Source organism: Talpa europaea, assembly GCF_964194135.1.
Source record: "Talpa europaea genome assembly, chromosome: 14".
In the NCBI taxonomy this organism is placed as follows: domain Eukaryota; kingdom Metazoa; phylum Chordata; class Mammalia; order Eulipotyphla; family Talpidae; genus Talpa; species Talpa europaea.
Genome location: NC_140082.1, coordinates 63,933,632 through 63,950,406, shown reverse-complemented (window position 1 = coordinate 63,950,406; position 16,775 = coordinate 63,933,632). Strand labels below are relative to the sequence as shown.

Here is a 16,775-nt window from a genome sequence, read left to right as displayed (position 1 = left end):
CTGCTCCCCCAGGGAAATCCTATACGATGATCGGAAAGGATGATTCCATGCAGAACCTGGGCATCATCCCCTGTGCTATCTCTTGGCTTTTCAAGCTCATAAATGAACGGAAAGAAAAGACCGGAGCCCGCTTCTCAGTTCGGATCTCAGCAGTGGAAGTGTGGGGCAAAGAGGAGAACCTTCGGGACCTGCTGTCCGAGGTGGCCACAGGCAGCCTGCAGGATGGCCAGTCCCCGGGCGTGTATCTGTGCGAGGACCCCATCTGTGGCACGCAGGTGAGCTGGCGATGGTTCTGGAGCTCAGCTAGCACTGAGGTGCCTCCCACCTCCCTTGGAGGCTGGGGTTCAATCTGTGACTCACTTAACATGTAAACTGAGGAGGCTTACAAGTGTTTACTTTAAAGTGGACTGGAACTTTATGGCCTGCAGCTGCGGGGCCATCTGCTCACCAAACCTAAATATTTGTACCTTGAAGCTAATTGACAATGAGCAGGAACCACAATTGTAGCATTTGGGGGAAATTGAATTCACTTTCTTTACGCTCTTTAAAAAAAAAGTACAATCTTTCTTTTGTTTAACAACAAACCGAAATATTTACTGCTCTGCACAAATAGCTACAGTCATTACCAAGGCTGTTTATGGCTCTATAAACTGTTTCTGGCCCTGGTTTACAGCCGGATTAGTAGTGCTATAGGAAAAACTAATAACCACTTTCTAATTAGAACCATGATATAATTGCTAGAACTATGAAGCCAAGAGGAACTCCGGTTTGCCTTTTCAGGATGTCATGCCTGTTATGACTGTTTCTCTCTTACTGTTTAACAATAAATTCAGGAATGACTCCAGAGTCCCCTGGTTTATATCCAGAATAATCAATTCTTCAAATCTTTAGAAGTCAGCTTTATTTTCTAACATTATCTGATGTGCCTTTTCTTAGGATAGGTGTTAGTTTGAAAAGTACCCGCCTCATCCCATGTAGGATGGTTTTCACAGTTGAGGATACCCCAGTGGCCTCTGTTGTACCCATCTACTCGTAACTGACTGTGTTCATCCCTCGTTTAAAGCACCAGAATTCTCCTATCTAAAATTCATGATTTGCAAGATCCTACATAATCTGACCCCTGCCTATATTTGCAGCCTCATCTCTTTTAAAAAAGATTTATTTCATTTATTTATGCCTATAAGAGTTGGGGTGTAGGCTGAAGGTGTGGGGGGGTGAGAGAATTCACCAGAGACAGAGTGGGGAGCAGAAGAGGTGGGTCTACTGAAATACACTGCTGAGGGGAGCAGCGGGCGAGACAGGTCTGCTGCGCCATGTGGGTTAGCTCCCTGGCCGGGGATCGAACTCGTCCTGCAATGGCTGCCTATAGCTTCACAGTGCTGAGCCTTAACCCCTTGTACCACCAGGGAGGCCCAACATTGCATCATCTCTTAATCACTCCCATCTTTGTCACTCCTCTGAAATTATATTTAAGTCCTTTAAGAAAGCAGTGCCCCTGAAACTTCAGTGTGTATATGAGATCACTAGGATCTTGATAAAATGCAGACTTGGTTTAGTAGGTCTGGGATGGGTCCCTGAGTATGTGTTTCTAACAAACTTCCCAATGATTGGCCACACTTTCAGTAGCAAGGCTCTAATGGACCCACTATCCTTCTCCTACCTCTGTGCCTTTGCACATTGTGTTCCCTCTCCATGGGATACTCCTCCCCTCTTGCTCTTCATCTGGCTAACTCCTTATTCTTCAAGCATCAAATTAGAATGCAAACTAGTTGGTTGAGCACACTTAATCCAGGGATTCTCAAACGTTAATCTCTATCAGAGTAACCTGGAGGAGTTGTTAAAACAGATCACTGGACTCTAGCTTTAGAACTTCTGATTCAGTGAAGCTGGGCTAGAGACTGAGAATGTGCATGTCTAAAAATTCACTAGTGATGCTCTTGGTCCAGGGATCACACTTAGAACCACTGTTTGCACTCAGGTGGGGTCCACATTGAACCTGTCATAAAATCACTGTCACCCTACCACTGCACCTGTTCAAGCATTACGCTATGACCTCACCTCCATTCTCTTAATGACCCCATTACTAAAGTACCACTTAGGTGAAAGATATGGTTACTGAATGCTAATAAGAAGAGAGCAATATCCTCTTTATTTGAACTCTTCTTGTTGAAAACCTTAAAAATTAATTAGCTTATTTTTCCCTCATAGTCAATACAAAAAAAAAAAATAGAACTTCTCCTTGAGGTCTGAAGGTTTTGACAGTGTCAGTATCCACATATCCACTGTCACAGTGCACAATTGTAGATCAGGTACAGCCAGAGTAGAAAATTGTTAGGATTTGTACTAATTCTGAATAAATCAGAAATAGGAGTTTCTTTTAATCTACCCAAGAAGCTCTGTCACACTCTTATGATGTTATCCTGGCTAAGGTTTACTGTCATTGCCGAGGGATCTCACTGGAGTCAAACATGTTGCCAAAGTACTTTCTTAAATAAATTAATGATTATGCCATGAACATGAACTTACGAATTAAAGAAAAATAGACATGCCTTAAATTACATAGATTAGACATTCAAGTGTCTTAGGTGTTTTCATGTAGCTTTTACATTTACTACTTTATAACTGTGCTAGTAAATATGGCCTAATTGGCTTTTGTTAAATAGCTAGAGAAATTGAGAGTTGAGTTAAAACTAACCAAGATAGTTTTACCTCTTTGGAATACCAGTGGTGTCTGGACTACATCAAGTTTTGCAAACTACCTGTTTCCAGACACTGTAGTCTTTGAAATCAAGACGCAGCTTCTCGTGTTTTCTTGTGTACATGGTTAGCCCAGGATATTGCTTTGCTGTTCTCTGCAGAGACCAGGATGACTCCGCCAGTCCACTAAGCACTTAGACACTACAACCATTTGCTCTTCACACCTATTATTTGCAGGTTATTTTAAATTGGAAAACAAGTAAAAATGCATGTTATCCAATAATTGTGCTCAGTATTAATTTTCAGAAATAAAGTAAGCTGAGAGTTGCACATGAGTATAGGTCCTTGTTCCAGAAGGACTTTTGGCCTTTGAGAGGCACATAGCTTGCTGCACAGGACAGACAGCCAGGCACAAAGCAGGCAAGCTTTCCTCAGCCAGAGACTTCAGCTCTTAGCTTGTGTTTTCCAGCTGCAGAACCAGAGCGAGCTGCGAGCGCCCACAGCAGAGAAGGCCGCCTTCTTCCTGGACGCGGCCATAGCCTCCCGCCGGGGCAACCAGCAGGACTGCGATGAAGACGACCACCGCAACTCACACATGCTCTTCACCCTGCACATCTACCAGTACCGCATGGAGAAGAGCGGGAAGGGGGGAAGTAAGTGGCCCATGTCTGTCCTCGCACCTCCTCATCAGCCCTCAGTCTAGTGAGCAGCCCCTCACTGTGGGCAACCACTCACCTGCATAGAGTTCACTCATTTGTAACTCCAGGTAATTGTAGAATCCGGGCCAGAGCTTACTTTTGCACATCTAAGATAAATTATGAATATAATTGCCATGGGAACATAAGAGAATAAACTTAGAGGAAACAATTGCTTAATAGTATCTTTTAGTTCACAAACCTTAATGGTGCTCATCAAGGAAGACCAACATTTCACCTATCAGAGCCCCCAGGCCATATGTTAGCAAGTCATTAGCTTGAGTCCATTGTATGGGCCTGAAAGAAACAAAGTCATATTTGTAAGTCTATAAATCAGACTTTGGAATAACTGACCAGACTCTGGCTGCCTCCCTCTCTCAGGTAATGCCCATCAGTGACATTTCCCTGGAAAAATCCAGGGTGCAAGGCCTGTTCTGTGCGCCAGCTGCACTGCCAGGAACCCAATTTGATGGTTATAAGGTACCCTCTGGGTCATGATTTCAAAGCTGGCACTGACCTTGGTACAGTGCTCTATCCTTTCTCCGCCAAGTAGTGAATATCTGTACTCAACAGTTAGTACGCGTGTTCTCCTTTGTGTCTCATTAGGGATCTTGGACCAGACAAAGTGGTCTGTTGTTCTCACTGGATTTTCAAAAATGTGGTTTGAAGGTTTTTTCTAAGTATGGCCAAAGGTCTGGACTAGCCATACAGCAGCTTCCACAGTGTCTCAATGCCCACTTCCACGGGGCTTTCAAAACCCCAGCAGTGACCTGCAGGGTTCACTCTGTTTGTCTAATGACTTCGCCTGCCAGAAAAAATTAACAAAAATCCAAGTTAGGAAACTAACTCTGGTGTTTAGAAATTGTGATGCTAATTGAGTAAAAAGAGGCAATCAACAAACCTAATTATAGATGGATCCTGGAATGAAGACATCCAACTAGGATCTATGAATGGGCTCCCCAATTTGCCCCTAAGTCTCATTGTGGCACAAAGAATTGGAAACTAGTATTCTGGAGGGCTTCTGTCACCCCAAGTGAAGTTCCCGTCCTCCATCTGAGCCCCTCTGTTGACCCAGTCTTCTGCTGTTGGTCCTACTCCTTAACCATGGTTGTTTTTTTGAATTTAGGCTTAATGCAGCATAATTTATATTCAGAGACACTTACCCTTTTTATGTGTTGTTATATGAGTTTTGGCAAATCTATACAGTTGTGTAGTCACCACCCCTATATCAAGATATAAAAAATGCTACTACCAAAATGCTACTTCCCTCCAGACCCTTCCCGTCAGTCCCATCTATTCCCACCCTTAACAACTGCTGATCTGATTTTTGTCTGTACAGTTTTGCCTTTATCCAGAATATCTTATTAAGGAAATGATATGTTCCATATGTGTTCTTTTCTGTCTGGCTTCCTGCATTTGAGGTTCATCTATGTTGCTTCACATGTGTCAGTCATTCACTTGTTTTCCTTGCTGCCTCCTCCTTTAGTCCTTTAGTGTTTTTTTTAAAGAAGTGGGGTACAGGCCAGAGTCTCAGGGGGTGAGAAGATTCGCTAGAGAGAGCACAGAACAGAACAGGCAGATGTCTGGCTTCCTGCATTTGAGGTTCATCTATGTTGCTTCACATGTGTCAGTCATTCACTTGTTTTCCTTGCTGCCTCCTCCTTTAGTCCTTTAGTGTTTTTTTTAAAGAAGTGGGGTACAGGCCAGAGTCTCAGGGGGTGAGAAGATTCGCTAGAGAGAGCACAGAACAGAACAGGCAGATGTACCGAAACACACTGCTGAGGGAGCAGCGGGCGAGACAGGAGAGGTCGGCTGTGCCATGTGGGTTGTTCCCCAGCCATCGGGGATCGAACTCGTGCGGCAAAGGCCATGCACAGCGCTGTGCTCAACTCCCCGAGCCACTAGGGAGGCCCCTCCTCCTTTAGTTTTGACTGGATATAGAGACTTGCCCCTAAACCCTATCCCCTAGAACTGAAATCTCACCGTGTTCCCTGGCCTGGGGCTGGAGTGTCACTAACCAAGGCCAACCTGCATGACTATCAGCCTTGGCTTCCTGGCACTGGCAGTGTGCTGGGCTCGCAGGGAGCCGTATTTGTGAAGACTGGGTCTCCTTGACAACCAGTGATGAGGAGAAAGGTCTGACTGGGGATGAGCAAAGTATTTTGAGTGGAAATCTTTCAGGGGAGATTGATTTTTAATGACAGACTCACACCATATCTAACACTTCTGTTTATAGTAAATTCCTTCAAGAGGGAAACCGGGGATTAGGATAGGAATAAGAAGATCCAAACCTTCAAAATCTATAACAGAATTTTTTCAACATTTCTCCTAACAATCTGGGAACTGGCTTTAAATCCTGCTCTATTTTTTTCTGGGTTATGTCTTACAGCGGGAATGTGGGGGTCTAAAACATGTTTATTTTATTCTTTTAAGCTGTCAATAATTATAATAATCAGAGCCTGCAGTGGATCCTTGTACTTTCAGCAAAAGGCAACTTGGAAAAGATCTTAATCTTGAGCCAAATAACTTCCAAATGGCACTGAGCAGAAAAACTGAAGAGGCAGAATAATCTCTTTCCAGGTTTCAAACCTAGCAACAGGTCTGTTTTAGTTTTGTAATTTTTTTTCATGGTTCTGTTCTCAATTTGGAATCTGAAAGTAGTGAAGAGACTTGAAAACATAGGGTTAATTAAAATACTTTAGCTGCAAGAACTTAAAATTCAACTTCTACAGTAGTGTGGATTAGGACCTTCCCTAAACCTGTCAATCCATCTGACATAGGTACTTAACAAACCTGGGCACTAATTAAATATTTAACATAAAACTTATCTTCTTCCTCTTTATAAATTGTGAAAGGGAATTGCTTTTAAATAATAAATTCAGGTTAAAGGAAAAGGCAAATAACATTCATGGCTTCTAGGACTGTTTGCAGATACTGTCTGAGTTATCAGTAGATGAGAATAAAGAAGGGGCAAGAAAGGGCAGATACGGGGCCCAGGTGAGCCCCAAAGGCACTGGGGGTGTTACCTGCATGCCAGAGCAACTGGCCTCTTGCAAGGAAGGGAATCCAGGCCAGAGTGTATACAGCCTCCCACCATGACTATCTTAACATCAGTGAATTTATATCTGTTTAAAATATAATGAAGAGATTTGGAGTGTTGTTTAAAATGGAAATTTTGTTTACTTATATATAAGTAATAATCCCTGTGGATCTGGCAGCCAGAACTCAATTAAGGGAAAGTTTATTAATTAGTCACCCTGCAGGGAAGCAGAGAGCAGAGCAAGCTGCTATTAGCTGCCCATTGGAAGCTTAGATGATGGATTCAAAGAGGTCTCTCTGCAAGAAGTAAACACTGTGCATATGTGCACCTGAATTATACACCCACAAGTTCTATACGCACACGCTTGCACATCTAAGCAGACACACAAAAATGTTTTAAACACGTCCAATCTAGATGGAAAAGAAAGCTCTAAGTTGATTCATTGCTGTCTTGCAGGTAGCACTAGGTTAAGCTTAAAATATTTCCCTGGGCCTCCCTGGTGGCACAAGGGGTTAAGCACCACACTATGAAGCAATCCGCAGCCTCTGCAGCACAAGTTCAATCCCCAGCCAGGGAGAAACTACATAGTGAGGCAGACCTCTCCTGTCTCGCCCGCTGCTCCCCTCAGCAGTGTATTCCAGTCAGTCTGCCTGTTCAGTTCCCCACTCAGTCTCTGGTGGGTCCTCTCACCCCCCGCATCTCTGGCCTGTACCCCAGCCCTTGTATGCATAAATAAATCTTTAAAAAAATATTTCCCTGGTTTAAAAGGTTTGTGGTGCACTCGTGAGGCTGATTCTTCTCCTGTCATGGAGCCTTCCCCTGCTTTGTGAAGCAAAACTGTAAAGACTTGAAACACCCCCCTCCCCACCACCTTGGAAATTCTAGCATTGGCATTGGAAACACCCTAAGGCCTAATGATCAGGAGCTGCTCTTCATAAAGACAGACATATTAGAAGTCTAAAGCAAGATAGTACAAGTGATACTTCAAGGTACTATATTCATGATCCAGAGATTTTGCGTGTCTTATTAATAAAGATGAGTTTTTAAAAGCATCACTTTGGTGAATAATCTCAGTTTACAAGCAACCATTATCCAGGGTCAAGAATGACATTAAGTCTCTGTTCATTCACGGTGTTGCTTCTAAGGGAAGCCTAGAGGCCAAGTGTGGGGCTGGGCTGGCTGTGTGTGCGGGTGCATGTGTGTGCATGTGGGCCTCCAGCTGTGCCTGCACTCATCTGTTTACAAGTCTGATTGGACTGTTTCCTCAATCTCAGTTTACTTTCAACAATGAATCGCTCTTTCTTTATATTTCTTGGAATGTTCTGAATGCTCTCTCCAGGGCTGTGTGGTAACCAGTACTCTAGCGGGCTTTCCTTTGGGCAGTGAAGGTGGGAAAAGGGTCTAGGAAAAACTTTGCTTCTGAAGGAGACAGAGTCGGTGGCCCCTCGTAGCAAAGCCCTCACAGAGAGCAAGGCCATGTCAGAGGGTGCTCAGGTGCCCAGGACTCTTGTCTCCCCATTGGTCGAAATCTTTGACCTGGAGACAATATTGCACCCAGTGCCCGTTACTGGAATTCCAGAGCAATCTCTCACAGCCTTCCTATCACAGCAGCAGTTCCAAACCTTCTTCTACAGCCTCATGTTCCTGCTCTTTCATTCTCAGCAAATAACTGTATAGCCTCAGTTTCTCCTCTCATCGTAGCCCCAAAATCTCCTGTCCCTGACACCAGTTTTTCTCTATCCCTTTCCTCTAGGTCTACTTCCTCCCATCTCTGGGTCTGCTTTATCCTGTCTCCTTCTGCCTGTTCTGGGACTTCACCAACTGGAACCCTGTCCATTGTCTTTTCATACTTTTATTTTCAATTTCTTACCACCACAGTCAGCGCTGCCTCATCTTGGCAGGAAGGGAAGACACAAATATGCCAACAACAATAGGTCTTCCCTGTTGAACTCCCTCCTCCATAAAGCCAGGCAGAGTTTCCCTCTGTGCAATATCTTTCTCCTTTAAGTCCCATGGAAATTTAGGGACGTTACGTCTTTACCCAATTCCACTTTGTATTTCAGTCATTCATCATTTTGTCGCAGCCCCATTAGAGGATGGTCCACAGTGCTGTAGTGTCTTGGCAGCTCAGGGCTCCACTTCTACGTGTTAAATCAGATGGAATGAGTGCTGATTTGTAAACAGTGAATTTGTGGTCTAAATCAGCTATATTTCAGAAAAAGAAAGACAATCCAGTTACCTTTCTTGTAAGCAGATGGCGTGAGTTCAGAGAAGCCTTCTCTTGTAACACCATCAGGAATTAACCAGTCAGTTAATTATCAAAGTTAATTAAAAAGGGGAAATCATATAAAATGGTACTTTCATGTCATAAAGATTTTACTTCAACTTAAAACCTACAAATGTGTGTTTATTCATTCATCCACTTACATCTGGGGGGGAGGGGATCATGATATTCTCTTTGAAATGAATTTTCAATTTCAGGTTCTCACTTTCCGTAAACCACACTCATATTAATTGTCTATTTTTGCTTTAATTTTCTTCTGAGTTGTGCAAGAACTAAAATGACCCTTGTGCAGCCAACTGAGTATAGACATTTTCTAGAGTCTTAAAATTTTTTTTGCTGATTTTTACCACACACTTTTCCAAAGCATTGAGTTGCTTTTTATAGAAACATTAACTCTCTTTACACAAGATTGACATAATTATTACATTTTTGTTGCATAATTAGGATTAGCAGGAACTTTGCTCATTTTTTGGAGCAAAAGGGTGTAGACACCATAAAAGCTACACTGGCCATGAGCACCTTGCTTGTGCTGGGCATCGGGCCGCGTGGTAGAGAGTGCTGATGGAGCCGGGGGCGACTGAGCAAACTGGCCAGGTGTTAAGACTGTGGTCCCCAAGTTTTAGTACATGAGACTCACCTGGAGTGTTTTTCAAAGACTTCCAAACTAAAGTAGAAAGTTTGGGGGATGGCAACCAGGAACTCACATTTTTCAAAAGATTGCAAGGTGATTTTAATATTCAACAAAGTTTAGGAACCACAAAATTGTAGAAAGGTGACTTAAAAGAGCTTCAACATGCTTTGAGTTAGCTCTGGATTTTCATCTTAGATTCACATGTAATTTTCTATGCTATCTCGAGCAATTTATTTAAATGACCACTTACTCATTTATAGAATGGAGCTGACTCTTGCATTACAGGACTATTGTAAGAATTAAGTGATAGATTTAGGAGAAATGAACTTTTCCTGGCCACCTCCCAGGTACTCAGTAAACATGAGCTGGAGAGTAGCTCAGAAGTGGGGTAAAATTAGTATATTGCCTCTTGTTAGGGGAAGAAGTATGTGGGTAATTCAGTTTGTGAAAGTCTAGACATAGATATACATGCAGAATATAAATAATTAGTGAAAGCCAAGTGAGTTATATTCCTCTAACCTTGCAGCTGTGACCCCACAAATCTGAAAAGTTGATGAGGCATCTACCTGCTATTAATTACCATTTATTTAGTTCATTGATTATAGATCTGCTTTCTCTCTAGCCACCTGTAGTCATGTAAATTACTGAGAATAGCAAATGGCGTGTATACACCTATTCCAGATTAAGCACTGTGTATAAAATTGAGAATTCTGTGACTGAAACTCCAGTGGGTATAGAGCAGAGTCGATTTTCCATTGTCTAAATGTGACTTTCATTTTGAGTCATGCAGGTATAATTATAGGTATTTTATAATATTATTCTTTGGCACAGTCTAAACTGTGTCTTTTGTTCTCTGTGTTCTGTTTTACTACATGTACATTATGCATTTTATTCCATTACATCAAATGGACTATTAGAGTCAGAAAGTCCAAATGGGTCCCTGTTTTTGCCCTTTAATCTTTGATGCACGTGGAATATCTGAGTTTCTCCTGTCTGTCTGTATAATTAGGTTGCAAAACATGGTATTTCATTTTAAAAATAACTATTTTCCTAGCACACTGCCATGCCCTGATCTGCATGATACAAAATGGGATAAAAGAGAAGTAACATTATACCTTTCCTTTTAAGGCTTTTTACTCAGCTCGTTGAAGGTAAACAAAATACAAAGTCCTGAGTGAGAAAGGTTTTTTGCTCTTGTGGTACAGAGTAACGAGAGAACCTGAACTACATTGCTATGTTTTCTGTACAATTCATAACCTTTTTTTCCTCAGTACTAGGTGTGGAAATTGACAGTGTGATGGGGCAGAGGCAGGATTACAGTTAATACAGTGGTTCTTGAAAGTTTTCATCATACAGCAGAAACTGGGTCTCACCCTCCTACATCAGAGCCTCCTACATCAGCGCAGACATCTCTGTCTGCAGACGTGTGGCTGCCCAGACATTGCAGTGTCTCAGAAACTGCCCACATATCCCAGATACTTACCTCCTCCTCCCACATTCACCAAAAGCTAGACATGCCCACATCCCACCTCCTGCGTCAACATTCTCAACCACCTTGTCCCAAATAACCTGGGAACTTCCTATTTCCACCTTTGCTATTTTCCTTCCATGCAGAGTAGAGGCAGGCAGAAGGAATAGGACGCCTTCCTACTGGTGGTGTGATGGTGTGAGCTGGAAGCACCTTGAAGTTAGGAATCCAAAGGTCTGGGGAAGAAGGGAAGGGAAATATAACCAGAGGTACCCTGCACAGGAAGAGTGGAGTGTAGCATAAAAGGCAGCATGTATTAATAGCTCCTGCTGTTTCAGGAGCTGACTAAGGTCACATGGTATCAGATGAACAACACAGGCCTTGAAGGTTTGAATCCTAGCTCTACCACACAGTGGGATCATGGACAAGTTCCCCTCTTATTTTAAGCAGCTTTAACTAGATATTTTGGAGTCACAATAATATGTGGATACTTAATGTGTACAATTTGATCAGTTTTGTCATATGTATCCATCACCCCTAAAAATTTTCCTGGGACTCTTTAAATACCATCTCCCTGCTCTTCTCTCATCCCTTTCCCATGTCCAGACAACTGCCATTTGACATCAGTTCCTATACATTCGCTTACATTACGTATTGTAATAGTTAACACAATTTTTTAATTGAATGTGAACCATATCATACAGTCTTATTCACCTGCTGCTGGACACCCGTGATTTTTTTCAGTTTGGGGCTATTACAAATGAAAGTACTGTGAGATTTCACAAAACAAATCTTTGCACAGGCATGTATTTCCCTTTCTTTTTGGTAAATAACTATAACTAGAGACTAAACCATGTAGTAGATACATGTGCCATTGTTTAAGGAATTGCCCTGTTTCCCAGAGTGATTGTACCATTTTAACTTACCACCAGCAGAACATGTGTGTTCTGGTTCCCCTGCATCCTCACCAACACTTAGTATGGTCAGTCTTTTTAATTAAACCTTTTTTTAGAAAAGGTATGTAGCAGTATCTCATGGCAGTTTTCGTTTGCATTCCTCTAATAATGACCAATGACTTTTAACATCTTTTCATATGCTCACTGGCATTCATACATCTTTGGTGAAGTGTGTTTTGCCATTTAAAACAATGTTTTTATTTTATAATTAAGTTCTGAGAGCTCTTTATATATTTTGAATGCAAATCCTTTATAAAATATATGATAGGAAATTATTTCTCTTATCAGTGCATTTTCAAGAACAGAAATGTTTATTGTGATAAAATCAAATTTTATCTATGCATTCTATTATAAATCACATTTTTGGTGTCATATCTAAGAAATCTGTGCCTAGCAAAACCAAAAAGGCTTCATATTATGCTTTCTTCTATAAATTTAATAATTTTAGGTTTTACATTTAAATCTTTGGTTCATTTTTAATTTTCACATTTTGTACAACATACAGATTGAAGGGATTTTTGGCCTATCCAATCTTTATGGTTCCACTTGTTGTAAAAACTATCCTTTCCCACTGATTTTTTTTTTAAGATTTATTTATTTATTTATACAAGCACTGGGTACAGTCAGAAGCGTGGGAGGGTGAAATAATTCACCAGAGCCAGAACGGGGAACAGAACAGGCAGACTGATGAAATACACTGCTGAGGGGAGCAACAGGCTTGCCAGGAGAGGTCTGCATGCCATGTGGGACCCTCACCAGCAGCCGGGGATCGAACCAGCGCTGCAGAGCCTGTGGGCAGCTTCTCAGCCCAACACTCAACTGCTGTGCCACCAGAGGAGTCCCTCCCACTAAAATTTTTGCACCTTGTCAAAAATTATCCTTTTTTTGTGTGTGGGTCTATTTCTGGACTCTCTATTCTGTTCAATTGATCTATTTGTCTATCTTTACACCAATGCCACAGTCTTGATTATGGTGGCTTTATAATAAACCATAAAATAAGATACTGTTAGTCTTCCAACCTTGTGCTTATTTTTTATAAGTTGTTTCAGTATTCTGATTCTTTGCATTTCTGTATAAATATAAAAATATAAAATCCTAAATCGATTCTGTATAATCACTTTATACCAAAGAAAGCTGCTGAAGTTTTGATTTTACATTACATCTGTAGATCAATTTGGAAAGAATTGACATCATAACAATTTGAGTCTTCTTACTCATGAACAAAGTTTATCTCTCTAGGTTTTTAGATCTCCATTTATTTCTCTCAGCAATGTTTTATAGTTTTCAATGTGGGTATCTTTCTTTTGTTAGGTGTATCCTTATTTCACATGTTGATGTTATTGTGAATCATTATTCTAAATTTTAACTTCTAGGCATTTGTTACTACTATATAAAAATGTGATTGATTTTGTCTATTGATGTTGGATCCTGCAACCTTGTTAAACTCACTTATAAGTTATAGTTGCTTTTTTTTCGGTGGGGGGGAGTCTTGTGAGATGATCTTGTAATCTTCCGATAAAGAGAATTTTGTTTCTGTCTTTGCAATCTTTCTTTGCAAACCATTTTAAGTTTTCTTGCCTTATTGCATTCATTAGAATGTCCAATTCAGTGTTGAATAAAAGTAATGGTGAGAATAAACATCATTGCCTTGTTGCTTGTCGTAAAAGGCAGGCATTTAGTCTTTTACCATTAATTATGATGTTAACTGCAGATTTTTCATGAACACTTTTTTAAAGCTCAAACTGAGGATATTGACTTATATTTCTATTTTGCTGAAAAAAAATTTGGGGAATGGATATCAGACATTTTTAAATGCTTTCCTTGTATTTATTGAGAAAATTATATTGTCTTTCATTTTAGTCTGTTAAATGATGAATTACATTAATTTTTGTTAATCAACCTTGCATTCATTGGATAAATTACATTCACTCAGAGTTAAATCCTGTATACCTAGATACAGTTTTCTAATGTGGTTCCCTAATAATTTGCTTAGGAATTTTGCAAGAGCTATTCATCTTCATTTTTTTTCTTTTTTCTTTATAATTTCTTTGTCTGTTTTTGATATCAAGCTATCCTGGCTTCATAGATTAAGTTGGGGAGTATTCTCCCCTATTAACTTTCAGGAAGAATTTGTATAGAGTTGGTATTTTTTCTTAAATATTTGGTGTCATTCACCAGTGCATCTATCTAGCCCTGAAACTTTTCATATGAAAAGATTAAATATGGATTGTTTATTTATTGAGTATATGGTTTTCACATGGTGTATTACTTCTTGAGTAAATTTGGGTACTTTATATCTTTTAAGAAACTTGTCCATTCTTTCCAATTGTCTAATTTACTCATATTTCCTTATTGTCATGTCTATATTTTGCATAAACTGAACTGAGGCAACCTCTCTTGTCCCCAGCATTGATAATTTGTCTCTTCTCTTTCCTTGTCAGTCATAGTAGAAAGTTATCAACTTTATTCATCTTCTTAAATGACTAGCTTTTGGTTTCATTGACTTTTTGTATTGTTTAGTTTTCCATTTCATTAATTTCTGATATCCTGTTAATTCCTTTCTGTTATTTAGTGAAGCAAACCTTTTTTTTTTTTTTTTTTTGCATTGGTTGGAGGCTTCTGTTGTTCCTGCTAGAAACATCTAATGCTATATATAAATTTCCTTCTCAGTACATCTCTAGGGGAATCTCACTGATTTGGATATGTTGTATTTTAATCTTTATTCCCTTAAAAACACTTTCTGATTTACATTTTGATTTCTTCTTTGACCATAGGTTATTTAGACCTGTGAGGTTTTGAAAGTATTTGGAGCTTTGAAATATTGGAGGATTTCCCAGATTTCTTTTACATTGACTTTTAATTTAATTCTGTTGTGTCAGAAAACATGCTGTGAATGATATGAATCCTATAAAATTTACTTGTTTTATGGATAAGCTGGCCTATCTCGGTAAATGTTTTGTGTGACCCTCAAAAGAATGTGTATTGTTAGCTTGCTATTAGATTGAGTGTTCTATATGTCAGAGAGAATGAATTGATTGACAGTGTTGTTCAAATTTTCTATATTCTTCCTGGTTTTCTCACTACTTGTAATGTCAAATATTAAGAAAAGGTTTATTTTTTTAAATTACCAACTATAATTGTGGACTGCCTGTTTCTTCTTGAAGTTATATCTGATTTTGCTCTATGTATTTCAACCTCTTTTATTAAGTTAATGAAAAATTTTTATTGTTATGACCTTCTGATGAATCATCCCTTTTATCATCATAAACCATCCATCCCTCTTTGCCTCTAATAACATTATGTCCTTACATATCTCTTGTCTGATATTTATATTTCCATTCCTACCTTCTTAAGCTTATGGCTACTGCTAGTATGGGGTAACCCTTCCATACTTTTGACTATTGCTTCTTTACATTTGCAGTGCATTTCTTTCAGATAACTTAAAGTAGGGCCTTTTTTATCCAATCTATTTCTGCCTTTTAATAAATGTGTTTACATTTAATGCAATTAGTAATATTTATCATTCAAAATATATTTCCTTTTTTATTATTTTTTTACATAATGCTTTCATCATTTTTCATCTTTACACAATGTATGCATTTTCATTTTGGTTATATTCCCCATACAATTGCACCCTCCCCTTATTTTAACCCTAATCCTTCCTCTCCCCATACCCCCTTCCCCCCGTAGTGTGTCTCTGGCTTATAGTTGCTTGCTGATTTTGATTTTTACTTTATTATAATTAGTCTTTTTCCTGGTCCCTTACAAAATATTTTTCTATTTAATCTATATGTTCTTTGTTTTCCTTTTCTCTGTTAACTGCTTTCTTTTATTCATCATTTTTAATGATTCCACTTTATTTTTTTCTTTTTTGGTTTATCAGCTATATTCATTGTTATTTAGAAATTGCTTTAGGAGCTACAGTAGTATCTACATCTTATCTCAAGCACTATTATACCACTTCATATATAGAATAAAAACTAACAGTAGAGTACTTCCATTTCTCCACTTTAAACTTTTTTTTAAATATTTATTTATTTATGCATACAAGAGCTGGGGTGTGGGCCAGAGGTGCAGGGAGTGGTGCGAAGACTCAATAGGGACAGAGTGGGGAGCAAAAAAGGCGGATTGACTGAAAAATACACTGATGAGGGGAGCAGTGGACAAGACCAGAGAGGTCTGCTGCACAATGTGGATAGTTCCCTGGCCGGCTGGGGATAGAACTCGTGCTGCAGAGGCTTTGGACAGCTTCAGTGCCATTCTTAACTCCTTGTGCCACCAGAGAGGCCCCCACTCCAACCTTTGTGCTATAGTTGTCAAACATTTACATTTTGCATCTGTTATAACCCATGTGTTACATTGTTAATATTTTTGTTTTAATAGTCAACTTCTTTTAAAGAGATTTATCTATCAGGGTAATACATATTTATTTGCATAATTATCATTTCCTTTTTTTAAAAAAATTTATTTATTCATGCAAGAGCTGGGGCACAGGCCAGAGATGTGGGGGGTGAGAGGATTCACCAGAGACAGAGTGGGGAACAGAACAGGCAGATTGACTGAAATACACTGCTGAGGGGAGCAGCAGGCAAGACAGGAGAGGTCTGATTCACCATGTGGGTCTCCTCCCTGGCCAGGGATCGAACTCACGCTGCAGTGGCTGCAGATTGCTTCATAGGTTGCGTCTTAACCCCTTGCTTCATAGGTTGCATCTTAACCCCTGCACATAATTATCCTTTCTAAAGCCCTTTGTTCTTTTGCTGTATGTCCTTGTGGGTCTACTTATGGTAAATTTTCAACTTCTAAAATCTGGAAAGGTCTTTGTTGTCCCTTTGCCTAAGAATGATATTTTGGCTGGATGTAAAATTCTTGGTTGATGGTTTTCAGTACTTTAAAAATGTTGCTCCACTGTCTTCTCAATAGTATTATTTACAAGAAGAAATCTGCCATCATCCTTATCTTCATTCCTTTGTATGTAGCATTTTTTTGCCCCTTTCAAGATTG

General features: G+C 39.8%; 1 protein-coding gene across 1 annotated transcript in view; it reads left to right on the top strand.

Annotated features, from left to right (window-relative positions):
• KIF26B (kinesin family member 26B) overlaps window positions 1–16,775 on the top strand; it is a gene marked incomplete at both ends in the record, with an annotated part of 536,756 nt that overhangs the window by 456,134 nt on the left and 63,847 nt on the right. The window contains 2 exons of the mRNA XM_084254495.1: window positions 13–275; window positions 3,167–3,350. Coding sequence (XP_084110621.1) covers window positions 13–275; window positions 3,167–3,350 — 447 coding nt within the window. The remainder of the gene's footprint in view (window positions 1–12; window positions 276–3,166; window positions 3,351–16,775) is intronic.